General features: G+C 39.9%; 3 protein-coding genes across 3 annotated transcripts in view; 1 reads left to right on the top strand and 2 right to left on the bottom strand.

Moving 5' to 3' along the window:
• On the bottom strand, nucleotides 1-7,986 carry LOC107042615 (cubilin). The gene is made up of 8 exons (XM_015263730.2): nucleotides 6,724-7,986; nucleotides 5,371-5,474; nucleotides 4,813-4,989; nucleotides 4,545-4,727; nucleotides 4,298-4,480; nucleotides 1,223-1,396; nucleotides 652-736; nucleotides 1-570 (listed from the first exon to the last, which is right to left on the bottom strand). Exons 1-8 carry the CDS (start codon nucleotides 7,119-7,121, stop codon nucleotides 507-509), a joined length of 1,368 nt encoding a protein of 455 aa, XP_015119216.1. The 5' UTR covers nucleotides 7,122-7,986; the 3' UTR covers nucleotides 1-506.
• The window catches only part of LOC107042616 (protein Mpv17), a 20,142-nt gene continuing 12,567 nt past the window's right edge, over nucleotides 7,847-15,421 (top strand). The window contains exons 1-2 of the mRNA XM_015263733.2: nucleotides 7,847-7,886; nucleotides 7,956-8,184. The gene's annotated coding sequence lies outside the window, so the exon portion shown is untranslated. The remainder of the gene's footprint in view (nucleotides 7,887-7,955; nucleotides 8,185-15,421) is intronic.
• The window catches only part of LOC107042617 (protein FAM135A), a 7,900-nt gene continuing 1,499 nt past the window's right edge, over nucleotides 9,021-15,421 (bottom strand). The window contains exons 8-14 of the mRNA XM_015263734.1: nucleotides 15,267-15,401; nucleotides 14,536-15,184; nucleotides 12,511-14,434; nucleotides 12,202-12,403; nucleotides 11,882-12,131; nucleotides 11,582-11,809; nucleotides 9,021-11,314 (exon numbers count right to left, since the gene is read on the bottom strand). Coding sequence (XP_015119220.1) covers nucleotides 11,109-11,314; nucleotides 11,582-11,809; nucleotides 11,882-12,131; nucleotides 12,202-12,403; nucleotides 12,511-14,434; nucleotides 14,536-15,184; nucleotides 15,267-15,401 — 3,594 coding nt within the window. The 3' untranslated portion in view covers nucleotides 9,021-11,108. The remainder of the gene's footprint in view (nucleotides 11,315-11,581; nucleotides 11,810-11,881; nucleotides 12,132-12,201; nucleotides 12,404-12,510; nucleotides 14,435-14,535; nucleotides 15,185-15,266; nucleotides 15,402-15,421) is intronic.

Raw genomic sequence — 15,421 nt, forward strand, 5'->3', positions numbered from 1 at the left:
TATAATACACGTTATATTCTTTTTGTAATGTACATACAAAATATTTATACATGGCAATTGGAGAATGTTCATTCGATGGTAAAGCAACGACTCATGTATTCCTCTCACGACTGGGTAAGTAAAAATCATTTTTTTCTTGTATCATTATGTTGATAGATGCGCGGAAATTTTTGTAAATGCGATGAATTGTCTTTCGACTTATCGCAGGACGAATCCGTTTTGCATTCTCGTTAATGCAGTATTTTTGAATATTTTTTTTACAAGGAGTATTGCAACTCATCAGACTTCACTCGAGTTTTATAACCCCCATGTTTACACTTTATAGCCGTAGAACTTTCAAAGGAACTTGTCAATTCTGTATCGATACTAAATTTGCATAATTCGAGTCATTTTAATTGTTCATTCATCTCACTGCAATGAACCTTCGCAATAGGCCATTAAACTTCCATCTTTTTCATTCGACTTAGAGCTAAAATATATATTTGTATATTTGTTTGAAATCATGGTCAAACTTGTGGGACATCAGACAGCTCTCTCATCTCCTCTCGTTCACCTGCCGCTGGTATTTTTCTGTAAGGGAATGACAATACTTGGTGAGCCAATGCGAAGAAGAAATCACACAGTCGGCGTTTTCTTAGAATGGACAATTACCTTTTTCGGTACTGGAATATGAGATAAACGATAACGGCGTTGCCCACGAATAGTAACGCCATGAGGATCGTAGGTAATAATACATCTGCAACAGGGACAAAATACTACAGTCAACACATGACATTCAATGATAATTCAGTAATGAATGGATTCTTTGATAAATGATATCTTGTAGTTTCTTGGCTGTGCATGAAACGGAGTGACTCATCCACGAATGAATCTACCATGTGGCACGATGAACTCTGAACTTGTTTCACTCGAACTTTACACTTTTTTTGCATTCAGCGTGAGTAATGCAGACCAACGATCGCCAGCTGATATGGATTTTGTGCAAAGTTTTTTCACTATCTGGGGTAATCCATTGTTATTGATGCTATTGATAAGTTTTTTAAAGAATGTGAACAAAAAAGTCTCATGAATTCGGTCCAATTATATACATTCATACACATTGTGTTGAAATTGAGGCTCACAAGCCCTGTAAATGGGTTTCTAATATAAAAAAAACAGATGTATGTATATATTTGGGGTAATTATAAGCTTCAAAAAATGAAATTAATAATTATTTACTAACCTATCACGTAGTCGGTCTGTTTGATCATGGCTGGTGCTGCTGGGTCCATGTTGAATGTTGAGTCTGCGCTCTCCCCACGTCCTATTCTCACCCCTGTACCAGGTGTGTTGTCCCCTGAGAGGCTTGACAGCCGATTATTTTCCGATTCTGCCTTTAGAATCGTTGCAGAAGAAGCTGAAAAAATTGAGCACGGGATTATTCGACTTTTTCATTTGTCGATATCTAAAATTGAAATGAATGTGCTTCATCGCCATCGCAGAGGATAATATTGAATGAAGAAAATCAAAAGTACGATTTCATCAGAATGAATGTAACTTTCAACTCTCGTATTTCAAGTGCGTCTCTGATAAGAGTTCTCCGCAAGACTCGTATCATAGTTTCCAGAAATACAATACATGTACATACAGAATAGTAAGATTGTCAATGAAACTGAAGGAAAATGTTACGCGTGATGAACAAAATAATATCATCTTCGGTCGTTTCCAATTGCTCTCCGATATCACGCGTTCATCACGTTCGCATCATATTTATCCATATAGATGTTTATCTCTTACAGAGTAGTCAGCGCAAAATGTATCGGTTCTTTCTTCTCTCCGGAGTGATGACACTAGCGGTTTACTCGATCTTAACGTCATGGTCAAACAGCTATTTTTTCCGATAAACCCGCAATCTCTTCTTTTCCCCATCCGAAGGGAGTTTCGGAGTGCCTCTAGTATTATCTACTGATTACGAATCGAAATTGAAAAATTTCGAACAGCAATAGTCATCAATTGACACCTTACAAAAATATTGTCTCCAAAATACTATCTCATCAACTGCAAATGCAACTGATAGCAATATCTTCCAAGATAAGTTGGAGATTTTCCGAGTCATTACAATTTTAAATACCAGGAATGTGGCATAAAGCTCTTCACCAATATTTCAAACCAACGTTATGAAATAAAAAACCACTCACTGATGAGATTCCTGAAGGTGTCGGTGAATATTCGTATCATGATGGTGATATCTCTCTCGATAAACAATCGATAACACAGTTGAAAAAAAACCGTAGCCAAGGATTTGAAATCCTATCAACCGAGAGTTCTCCTTTTATTTATTTGTTTTCTCTTTCGTGAAGGCCCGCTGTCAGCTGTGAACATCCAGCAGCAGCAGCATCACGTCTTCCTCGCACGCGTGGTATCAACTAAACTGTAGCCAATTCTCTGTTTGTCTTTTCCCCTTCCCTTTTTACCTCCCGTCGAACGTCTGTTTCTTTACTACAGTTGAGTAAAATACTGTCCAAAGTCTCACTTCTTACTGCCTTATTCTTCGTCACTTGACTCTTCTTTTATTCCCCTATCTAAATTTATTTCAACTGGTGTAGTACACTAGATGCAACATCGAATTCCAGTGTTAGTAGAGCTTCAAGCATTCCTCTTATCCATAAAAAACTCATTAAAATTCTGAGTGTTTCATAGCTAATGGCACTATGCATACACTCGAGAGTTAATTTTTGAATAGTACTGAAGAATGTGGGTTGAAGCACTACCGGATATCAGATCTCCGAGCACTCCAATTCAAGCACAATACTCTGGGTTATGAGGTCAAAGGTTGGCAAGTTAAAAATTTAACATCATCACCATACCGAGAGACATCCAATGCGTTACTGGGTTTCTCTACCAGTGGTCTTATGGTCTTATTGAAATCTGGTGTTGAGTGGCGTGATCCGCTCTTTCCACTGGGTTATCATCTTGTATTGACATTAAATAATGACCCTTTGAACTCAAGTTTATCATTATTCCATAAATCTTATTCAATGTTTGCTATCTCATTCGATCAAGGAAATGTGGGCCCGCTGGTTTTTCATTCACGAGAACTCATTCCTCTTACGCAACGATAAAAATGTATTTCGATGATTTATCGTAAATTGTGGAGAGAAGATGTTACTGCCATACCAGTGGCATATCATCGGGTTCATTTGCCGACCGACAATATGCATAGATAGGCTCCTTTCAATGCATCAAGACAAGAACGAGCCCATTGTTATGACCATTGTTATCTGTTTCTTTCCGTTCATCTTACAACAGTTTCATTGATAGTTTGTTCATCGATCGAATTTCAGTGAATTTCACGCGGTGTAAGCATGAAGAATGAACAATATAAATGAAAGAATCGTGGGAATCAATTGCTGAGTACGTCAAATGACGGAGAGGTAATATAGATGGGTTTGTGTACATTCGTACTGCTAATATTTCGCCCACTCACCTGCCTAAACTGCTTTTTTTCCTAAAGATATTTTAACGCCGTATGCACACGTGCTACTCCAGTCGAATTGTCGCGACTGTACTGGCTTGACTGGCTTGGCTCGGCAAACAAGAAAGTTTCACGTGGAAACAGGGAACAGAACGCATTCATCGTATATATCTATCTACTCCCCTACTCACGCGCGCACAACTTTGCCCACTTTCTCCCACTACACTCTGCTTTGCGCCCAGTGACTCGTCACTCGTCATTTGTGTGAGGGTCTCTCGCCCCCTTCAAAAAAGGTCGCTCTCCGTTCAGTTCTCAGGGCCGTAGGAATGAAAGCCACACGCGTATTTTTGAAGTCATTTTTTTTTGTGGAAATCGCAAACTTTTGAGGGTGTCATTCGTCTTTGATAAGAAATAATGAAAAAAAACTTTTTTTCCAGTGGTAGAGAAAATTATATTAATTCATCCGATAAAATTGTTAAACCATCGACCGGAACTACATATCGAGAAAATAAATACGGAAAATGCTATGTGGCGCGCGACGAACGTCGAGAAAGCATGCGATTGACTGGGGGGGGGGACTGAAATATCTGTTATTCACCCCGCTATCCCATTCTTTCCCGCCGCCATCACATTTAGCACATCATTCCTCATATCTCCAAATTTTTTCAACCCCTGGGGGTGTTTGTTGCATTAAATCATAACTCCATAAAAGCCACTGTGTAAAGCTCATTTTTTATTTAATTTCTCGATACCTATAAGTCCTACAATTTTGAAATTGCACCAATGTTTACCCTGTATCTGATACTATTAATGAAAAAAATGCAATTTTTCTATTTTTCTTACCAACGCAATTTGGTAAATGCTCGATGCTCTCGTTCCAATGCCCTCGATTACATTTTACCGTCTTCGTGGGCATCTTTGTGTCTGGAAAAATGTTGCCGGTGTGACATTGGAAGGTCCTCATTTCGGCAGTATCATTCGCAACGAAACTTCCATTAGGCGCCAGGGTCTCGGGGCATCCAACAGCTGTAACGAATTTACAACGTGACATGACAAAAAGTAAAAAATGATTCATCATGCGCTTCATTACCTTCGTATTGCAATAGAAATCCCCGTGCGGGGTAGAGCCTGGATGATGATATGAGATCCAAAGTCACCTGATTGGAATTCGACACAATTCGAGTGCCGATGCGGGTGCCACATGACTCGAATATCGTATTTCCACTGTCTTGAATTCGGATGAGATCGGCGCAGTTGCCATCAGACTCAGGGCCTTAAATACGATACGAATGTTGTAGTCTGATCAAGTTAATTATTCATTAGGATCTATTTGCATTAATGAGATACAATTGCCTTACTGCGAATGTTGAAGTCATGAAAGTGGAGTAAAACTTTTTGGCCTGGGACGGTTTTGAAGGCCCAACCGCAGGAATATTCACCGGGATAGTAGAGAGGATAACCCGGCGATTTTATGTACCCAGCCTCACCGTGGTTTATCCTCACTTCTGTGTTGCAGTATCGTCGTACTGCATCTTCTGTCAGAAAAAGTCAATAGTGAATTCAATAGATTTACCTTTTTCTACACATCTTTTTCAATTGAAACCATTGAAACATTCTGTATAGAAATTCCTAAAAACTAAAAATAGATAGTTCAACTGAATTTTATAGCGAATTCACTGGGAATTGGATGAAAAAGAGGGGTAGATAATAATGACACAAAAACGAAAGAGAAAAAAGAATTGAAAGATCAAAAAATTAAACTCATCGAAGAGCAAAACAAATAGCTTCATATTTGTTCTAACAATGACAAATTGGCGAACAACCGACGCTACACCGCACTCTATTTATTCTTTCGGGAACAGATGTCCAAGGTCATAAAATTAGGGGTAGTCAAAGTAATTTATAGTATCTATTACCGGGTATGCAGGCATATTTGAGCTGCAGATCAGCAGTTGGCCAATCAACTCCCCCTGGATGATCCTCAGCAACCGTGAATCGGCAGTGGTGGTGGCCGGAACATCTACACAGAAATTCAGGGGACAATCAATTCGCTGTCGTTACGGAGAAATAATACGATCCTTGCTGAAATATATTTTCAATGACTCGTATTTGCATATTCAGGTCGGCTTGCAGTGTGTATATTTTATCAAAAAAGAAAGTCTACCGGGAATGTAATTACAATGCTCACCCTCAAGTAATACAGGAAGGGTGAATCGTGCGATTGAAGCGGCAGAGACTACGTTCACCCCTTCGATGCGATGGCAGAAGTGGATAAAATGAAAGGGAATAGAGTGAGGGGGGTGCCAAATAGCGGGAAGTGGAAAGAGACTGGGGTGTTATGCGACAAATATGAATTTCTAGGCGTTGCGAGTGCGTGCGTTAGACAGAAACAGATGCCAGGGTTGGCTGTTGACAGTGCAATTACTCAAGAAATATGTCGTGAGATGCGATAAAATTATCATTCGCCGATGGATCATATACTGAGGGTATTAACTTGGCCGTTTGTCCGAAATCCATTGTTCATTTCAAGAATTCGAAGGGGACATAAGCGTTAGAGCTCTCAGACTCTATATCTTCATTAACTAACTTATTGTTCTCAATCGGCAGAAGAATGTTCCACGCTTCTGCTGCCGCAGGAGCAATGAATTCGATCTCCGATAGACTCTTTTGTGAGATCGCCCTTTAGGTAAATATCCTCGATTCCCGATCTCTCTCACCCTCCCCTTCTCAACTACACATCTGTGTTTCTTCCCATTCTTCGTATACTATTAGATATTTTATATAGTACAGCTCCAAACGGGGAAATTTTTTCGATGAAAGCTACATCTGTATCGGAGGGAAATAATATAAGCTACGAATTGTACAAATAATACGCAAAAATCGTGCTGTACTACTGTATGCCCTTCATGCAGATACCTAATACATCACTCGTGTCTACACTTTCGTGGTTACCACTGGGTAAAAGTCACCTCTCGGGTTTCCCCAGTTGGATTTTCATTTGAAGTGAAGGACACCGATAATTAAAATAAGATTATGATCGCACTGTTCAAGTAAATCAGTACAGCACAGGTCATATTGAGAGGCCATGGAAGCTATCGAGAACAAACTAAACGGATTTCAATTATTTTTGTACCCATTCGTTTTTTTTTATCATGAACCAGTGGCCGATAATCTCAATTACCGGAAAAAAAGAAGAATGAGCACGAAAACAATTGGAATTCGTTTTGTTTCGGGCCCATAAAAATACGGAAAAATAGCGTTTGACTTACTTTCTATTGAAAGATTTCCGGAGATCTACTACTGGACCACTCTCGTCATCCTCATCTTTAATGTAGTTACCCCTGAGTTCAATAGTTACAGTTTTACGTATCCTTGAGTTATAGTCGTACCACTCAGCCGCACGTTTATAGGCTTTCACTGAATGTTCACATGCGTTTGTAGTCTTCCGATGGTACTCTGCCTGGAGAACAAAGATGAAAGCTCGAAGCGAGCGACAGGTAAGTCGCAGTAGGGCATTTGAACACACCTCCTCTTCCACAATTTCCATATAACCACCAGTCAGTTTCACTGCCTTTAAAGTCCTCGATGTCTTCCCAGTAGTTGTATTTATATGCATAAAAATCGCGAACACTAACGATATCCCTGTTAGCCATCTGGACGATTGCATTTTTAATAGTTTTCAACATTACATCAATATCAGATTACGACGGCCACTTGTTTATCAATGCTGATTACTGTTTCTGATCTCATGAGAGACCACTTGAAACCTCTGGAGAGTCAGGTATTAGGTCCTTGAGGCTTGAGAGACGACTGGAAATAAACCTATATCGATATGACTCCCGGAATTTCCAAGTATTTCAATTGGACTATTAAATTTAGAACTGGTGGAATGAAAAAGTTCACGATCTTCTCGATTCACCATAATTTTTCTGGACTCTCTTCCAGAAAAAGAATCAGCGTTTTGAGTTGGCGATTCGAGAAGAGTGTATGACCTCATTGTTTCGAATTAGTACGTTTTTTTGGTCCCGTGCCAATGTGAAAATTGAGCATTTTCTTCTCTTCTTCTTCTCAAGGACTCTGATGTAATTCCACAGAGAATCACTTACAGGTGGATACACATTGTGATGTATGCAGACAGATACTTTCAAGGTTCCGTATAATGGATGTACTATTTCCAGAAAGTTTGCCGGTAACTTTTCAGCAAGTTCATTTCTATTAAAAACACTCGCGAAGAATACTGTTTACATAAACTATGAAGAACTAACATTCCGGGTGGGATTACATGTAAACAGACCGGCTTCGTATGACTTATTGCGGCTGCCACTCTATTATTCCGCGTTTTTATGCCAATTGTCCATTGAGAGACGAATCCGGTTTTATCGAAACTAATGCAATTCCAATTTAAAAGTTCACTCGAGCTTTCAAAATTGAAGTAAGTAAATAAACAAACAAACAAACACATCAATACATCGCATGAATGAAAAATTGAATGCAACAACAGGAGCGCTCCGTTTGCCAGTCGGACGCCAAGTGTCAGGCGATTCACGTATGGACTGGTTGGCAGCCAGCAGAACCCCTGCAGAAAACTACACTAAATCTAAACTCTGGGAGTAGAGAGACCCCAGTGGTTAGCCACGTGCGGAGCAAATTCAAGCGTGTATAGGCGGAATGCGCAATCGGTACCTACCAACCCCCATTGTCGCCCGAGGGTGGTCACCAACAGACAAAGGGTATGTATGCTCAAAGTTTAAAACGTAAAACAATCGGGTTTATTACTCTCCATCCTTGATTTCTCGTCACAATGAGATGAATTTCTGATTCTCATCATAACCAAAAAAATCAAAGATGCGTGGAATTAAGTGGCGGATATTTCAGACTAGATAAACAAATCGTGTGTGATGAAAGAGTTTTGCTAGAGTATGGGCATTCCTCCAACAACTCTATTTCCGCGGTAATTAATAATTCTTCGAGGCATCCAGTAATTTTACTCGGAATTTTTCTGCGAGATGATTTCTTGTTCATTGTTTTGGTCTTGGAATTTTTTTTGTGATTAACCGCATTCGTTCTTTCTTCGGCTCACGATCGAACGCGTGTCCGTGCACATGGTTCACATTGTTACGAAAATTCTGGGTTCTCGCTATTGTCGAGGTTGTTCTATAGGTACGATTCACTTCCCCCCAGGATTCTATGAGTCGAAGGGTCCGGGGGGAGGAGAGATCGTCACGGGGCTTTTCACGGGAGCACGTGCGTATATAACATCTGCGCGGCACTAGAGATAGCGCCAGGAAGCGATACATTTCGGCCTCACTCAACTGGCAACAAATGATCCGTCGTCAATTTATTTTGATACGTGTGGACATACAAATGAGCTGAGGTGCATTTAGAGCTGATAGCATTTTTTCGGCGGAAGTAAACGGAACATGTGGACAACATTTCACGCCCTGTTGGCTTTTAAGTATATTTACTCCATCGCGGTAAATAAGTATTGAATGATTTTCGGAGGGGGTCGAGACAGGGACAGACAGGAACAGGTCGGAGGGAAATGAAGAAATTTTTCGCTTAATAATAATAGTTATTATTTTTATTAAACTATATCTCACATATTATTATATACATCGCAATATGTATAATAGTAATTATGTATACTGTGTACACTATTTACTTCACAATTTCCATATTTCTCTGTCATAGTTTCATAACTTACTTTTTATTTCTCTCGTATTTATTTAGATTGTTTTTGGTGTTAACATTTATTACTTTGTCAGTTATATAGTGCCAATCGCAAATTTCATCTTCTCACAATGAATGATAATTTTAATTACCTACAGTATACATCCCACATGGCACACAGCATAATACGTCTTATATGTTGGATTTCCTTTAGGAAATTCCATACGCCGAGGGTTTTCATTCTTTTGTTTGTATATTTCCATTAGAGCTTTCCTCATGATCATTTCGCTAGATTTAAAAAAAATTACTCATTGTCGTTGGATTTTCAACACACTTGTCTCCTTTTTCTTCCCTCATGTTGCAATGATGCTCGGTTGAATGTGCATTTTGTTAATTCGGTTGACAGTGAAGACTTGAGCGTCCGAAATGTATACGGAATTTGGGAAATGTATTCCTTTTTCATTAGGATGGTAAAACCATTCCAAAAACAATTGTTTTCACTACAATTCGCATAATATACTACTCATAAATGTGACGTTTTATTTAATTAAAGAAAAAGAACCACAAAGACATGAATATCTTCTGATGAGTAAATCGCGACCATTGAATTTTGGAAACATTTGAGCCTCCAGATTATTTTTCTTTACATCAAGTCATGTAATTAAATCTATTTATCCCTCAATGATATCACTATTTATACACACTAGATTGTTCTGAGCAATTGAGATCTATTTGGAGGGACTCACCGTTGAATTCTTGATAGCAATATTTAATTGAGAGATCATTATAACATCCTATCCCACGAGGTGATGGATATTTTCGTTATTCGTTCGTGTTTTCAAATAGCACTTTTCGTTTTTAAATCTCCCCACTTCAGATTTTTAAAATTTTTCGGGTTAATACAATCATCGACACGTACTATTATCTGAGGGATAAAATTGACATATGTTTCGTGACTTTCCTAATTTTATGACACGGCGCTGTGACACTCTTACTCGTGATTCTTGTCCACATTGATTGAATGTCTAAGAAGAATTAGCTCGATATTTTTTTGTGAATCATCGAATGAAATTCTCAATGAATTATATATTCTCCGACTTCATATTTTTTTTTCACAATACAAAACAATTTTACTCTAATTTGTATATATCATCTTTACGTTTAAAGTTCATCTTTATGGTTTATCTCTATACGAATGTGTTTATCCGATTTATTTTCTTTTTTTTTTTGATGTATTGCTTTTGATAGTAATCGAGTGATGAGATCAAATTATTAAAAAACACGATGACATTCCTAGTAGAAAAATTGACTTATTGCAATTCAGTCCACCATTGTTACCTGTATGCACTGGACGTCAGCAGCTCCACTTTGGAAGGTCATTATTATACTGTTACTAACGATAATGCTAAACATAAGGAACCTTTCGATTAATTATTCATTTTTTTTTTGTTTCAATGACTCAGTCAGTTATAGAGAAATATACTTGGTACTGATAATAAATGCAAGTATTCAAATTTCGTAGTAATAATTTGGTAAATAACTATACTATCAATTATCTCGATAGTAGAACGTCCACAGTTTGTTGAGAGCTTAAGGAAATAACGTGACGAGTATACGGCGTTCATTCGGTAATCGGGGATGAGAACGCTCGGTAATATCGTCGGAATGGGTCTTCGGGCATTAGTGAAATGCATTCGATTAGGCCGAACGAATTCCCTTGTAATGATTATTCCAATAGTGAGATGATATTTTGACATTAAAATGATAATAAAAGTAAGATAAAAACCTATTATTACGAGCTAATCTTGACTTTATAGTCTTTTTTTCTCAGTTCGTTAAATTGAGCTTGAATGGAATAAAAATGAAGTAAAAACCCATACGTATATTAGCCACACACACATGCATTATTATCGGTATGGAACCAAATTATGAACGGAACTCATAGTCTGGTGGGGGATGGAGCGGTCCTTAATGCAGTTTTTTTTTATCTGAAGTACTTGAGCCCCGAGACGAGGAGGAATTTTTCTATGAAAAGTTCAGAATCTAATACAGCTATATGTGCAGCACGACCGATGAGAGAATTTGCTGTAGCTTGTAACGCATGATGAACGTCATAACGTACTAAAGTTACACCTGAAGTCGACATTACTGGATAAAGAATATTGTGCACCATCTCTCTGTAGGCTGCACCTGCAAAAATTTACATTCGCTAATGGATTTTATATTGTTATCGAGGCATCACGTAGATTGTGAACAGGGAGGGATTTTTTTTTTAATGCTGCCTATCCCCTTTCTGCTCTTCTGAGTATATTACCAAAGTGGTCATTCATCTATTTACTAATCGTGCTCAACGCGTTGTCGCCAGTTTATACGACTGGAAAAGGTACACACCCGAATGAATGCACTCGAATTCAATTTACATTGATTGAGTTAGTGATTGGGTAATGGATATTATACCTTGATCAGTTGGATCACGAACCGCAGCTTTACAGAGTTCAATACGCGCCGAGTGAAGGGGCACATAACGATCTTGAGCACTGCCACAGAGAAGTACATGTTTGAATCGCTGGAGATTACTTCGTTGACTCAAACGAAACATGAATGATCGTCGCACGTCTGACGAATCTTTCATTGATAGTTGCAAGAGTGAGCCGGATTTTTTCCATTTTTGCATAAACCACATGCCTGATGAAATTCATAAGGATCAATGGGATTGAAAATTCAATGAATGGCAAGATTAAATTGAAAAATAGTTACCGGCATTGACGAGGCCGCTGGTATTGTACAGCGTACCAAGATGTGGTCCACTTAAACTTAGGAATGTATGAAGTCTTGGCAAAAGAGGCCGAAGTTGTGGCCTTGTCAGAGCACTACGAATTATAATGGTCCCAAGGGAATGGCCAATAAAACTGACTTTGGTTGGATTCAGTCCTGAGGTTTCTATGTGATGTAAAATTTCCTCAACTAATCGATCGGTCATAGTGTCAAAATCAGAGAAGGTATCGCCCTTAAGTTGATGAAAAACAAAAAAGGTTGATAATTTTATGAAAAAATACATTATAAAGAGTTGAAATTACCTGATTTCTCTCTGACATTAGAAAATCTAGATGGGCTCCGGACAAGCCAAGTTCAAGGTATGTCTTGACAAGTCGAAGATCTGCGGCATTACCATCGAGACCATGCACGCAGACGATGAGATGAGAGCCTTCGGGTGAAAATAGTCTATACTCGTCGCTTATGTAAAAATAAGGTAGGCTCGATGCAAGAACTGGATAATCGCTGCGTGCAACGTGAAAAAACCTCATATTCAATTAACGATGTACCCAATTAATCGGTTGATTACATACTATTGCTTAGATTAACGTGAAGATTCTATAATAACACACCTGTACATTTTACCAGAAAAATTAATCCGTTCCTTGAAGTCTTCTTTAAGCTTATTGAAATTAATGACATCGTCCTGTGTTGATTGTAAGAGTTCTTTTCCCTCTTGATAACAGTCGAAACAAAAATCACGTGCACCGTAAATGCTCTCCCGTTCTCCTCTTTCAACTCTGTCTCGGTTTCTCTGGGGACTGCACGGCGCGGTTTTGTTCTGCTTTGGACTTTTTGCTTTCTTCACACTTTCGTATACGTGATAGAGTGGATTGTCAATCATGGGAATTGGTGCTGGATCCCTGAAGGCTTCCGGTGGTGGTGGCTCATCCTGAAACATCTTGGGTGGTGGTAGACGAACTTCCTCGTAACAGTGGCTCTCTAATTTTAAATTCTTGGATTTCCTTCCTTTTCGATCTTTTCGCGATGTTATTTTCATTTGTCGTGATTTCGTCTGCTCACCTATCGCAATACCAGTGCGTTTGTGTTCGGAGCTTGAAGTATCTCCACTACTCACCCAGCCTGAACACTCTGACGTTAAATTTCCCGAATCTGTGCTGGTGGCGGGACTGCTTGGTCTCGACGATGTTGGACTTATTGGAGCCATTGTGATGAGCTCACAACCAAGTGTATCTTTACTATCTCTGATTGGCATACATGGTAATGAAACAGCACTTCTCGGCACTACCATCTTATTTTGAGCAACTGGCACACTTGCACATCGCAATCTCTTCGCATTCGGCAGGGGTTCACCACAATTAGATTCATCCGGTCGATTGCCCTGACCTGGCAAAATATCACTCCTCTCCGGTGATTCAATTTTCAATATGATTTTGTTATTATTTTCTACTTCAACAACACTCATGGGAATCGCTGGATTTTGGGATAATCTGTGGTTTGGAAGTAGTCCCACGGTGGCATTATCGTACGGTGGAGCAAGTTTTTTCGAACGATGGCAACAGCGTTTGATACTTTGACCTTCGACTCTCGATAATTCACTGTCTATCGCGGGAGCTGAGTGCGGTCGTCTTCCTCTCTTTCCCTCTTCCGTTTTTGGTTCTACCTTGGGGGGAATTACCTCGTACAGGGATTCCCTCGGTAAATTTGATACTCTTTTCTCCGGCCTCGGAGCATTTCGCGATCTCACGTGATCCTTTCTCTCATAAAAATCCCGGGGATCCTGACAGCAATCAATTCCGTGATCAATATCGAAGAGCCTTTCAGTACTCTTGGGGCGTTTCGGTCGGTTCTCTTGACCTTTGGCACTTGTTCCATTTGTTCGATAAAAGTAGGAATCAACGATAAAATCAGTGCATCCCTTGCCAAATCTTTTATTCAGAGGATCTACGACAAGTGAGTGACTTCTGACATCCTCACTATTGCCATTGGGCATTTCAAACAGAGCCTTTGCTCGTATACGCTCCACATGATTTTCCGAAGATTTTCCTAATGTGTGATAACGCCTCCCCTCTAAATCATTAATCTGACATTTAGTTTCAGCTGTTGGACACGTTGATTGCACGTGCTTCCGTGAATTGCCACGATAAGTCGCACGATCCAATGTCGCCGTTCGGAGAGATTGGACTTCGGCATTTCCATTGGTAATATTTTTCGGAAGCAGTGTAGCCAATCTATGGCTACGAGGCTCCACTCGCATTCGCTGGCCACTGTCAGTTTTCTCATTCAAACAGCCGGTCAATTGATTGAAATCAAAGGCTCCTACATAAGTCGTCACACCGCTCATCTTTTTCGACGGTCTATAGCCGGGGAGATAACTATTGGGCGGCAATTCGGGGAACATAGCAGCTAGAAGTGAAGTTATTGAATTCGATGGCGCATCTACGTCTGAGTCTAAATCATGCTGCTCACGACAAGAGTTGGGGACAAGAAGTTGACTCGATTTAGCGCGTGGTAAAGTGGATATTGGTGTGGAGCCTAAAGGATTAAATGTCTTGAATTAGTTCCATTTAAAAAATTTTCAAAATCAGACATTCCATCTGCCATGGAATAAAATAAAGTAATAGTGGTATTACTACCTAGCGAGGGATTGGGTGCTGAGCAGGCCTGATGTTGACCGAAGGTGGGATAAAGGGTTGTACTTTGTGCAGAATGAAGTGGCATCTGCGATCTTGATCGACCTTTGCATGGCACTGACGTAGGTAATGTGGTATTTCTCCCTCCGTGCTTTGGAAATAACTGCGTGGATATGGATCGTGGCAGTGTTTTAGGAGATGTCCTCTGTTGCTGCATCGGCGGAATCTCCGGCCCCAACTGATCTAGAGACTTACTATGCCGTGCGGGGAGGGTCGATGGAACTAAACTAAAACGAGCCTGAATTGCCCCAATGTCCTGGGCGGCCCCTTCGCTCCTTGGGGACCAGACACTCGCAGTTCGAGACTCTAAAATTTGAGATATTCCACAGCTACAGTCTTCCGCATTTGGAATACTGTTGCGATGCCTCTGCGTCATGTCTGCATACTGATCCTCGAAGATAATGGGCACCGTGTTGGCATCGCCATCCAGCTCAAGACAGTGAACCGGAAGTTGTGGCAAATGTTGGAGGTATGTAGATCGTCTTGCGGCATCGCTCACTGCTTGGTACGATTGGTAATTGGCATCGTAACAACCTGCAGCTGATGTCCTCGGATTCTCTAGGACGAAGAACGCCTCGGCAAAACGTTTCACCTGAATAGAAGAATAATAATCAACCTTAATACTTTGAGGGGTCTCGAGAGAAATTTAAACGGCATCTCGCAATTATATTTACACGCAGTTGATGATGTATTCGCGCAAGATGCTGATGAATTGCCTCTCGTTTCGTAAAAGTCTCGAGAAAAATGTGCCACAGGACTATGTTTTGGGCGCACAACTGGGCAATATCCACTTCTTCCGAATCACTCATCTATAAATAACATTTATAAT

The sequence above is a fragment of the Diachasma alloeum genome, unplaced genomic scaffold, assembly GCF_001412515.2.
Source record: "Diachasma alloeum isolate Michigan unplaced genomic scaffold, Dall2.0 Dall_scaffold_00494, whole genome shotgun sequence".
Taxonomy (NCBI): domain Eukaryota; kingdom Metazoa; phylum Arthropoda; class Insecta; order Hymenoptera; family Braconidae; genus Diachasma; species Diachasma alloeum.

Excerpts from the sequence above, each read along its gene's own strand:
- LOC107042615 (XM_015263730.2), bottom strand. The coding sequence starts at position 7,121 with ATGCAATCGTCCAGATGGCTAACAGGGATATCGTTAGTGTTCGCGATT. Across the intron at positions 4,728-4,812 it reads TCATGACTTCAACATTCGCA|GCCCTGAGTCTGATGGCAAC; the intron begins GTAAGGCAATTG and ends ATCGTATTTAAG. Across the intron at positions 1,397-4,297 it reads GCATTTACCAAATTGCGTTG|CTTCTTCTGCAACGATTCTA; the intron begins GTAAGAAAAATA and ends CAATTTTTTCAG.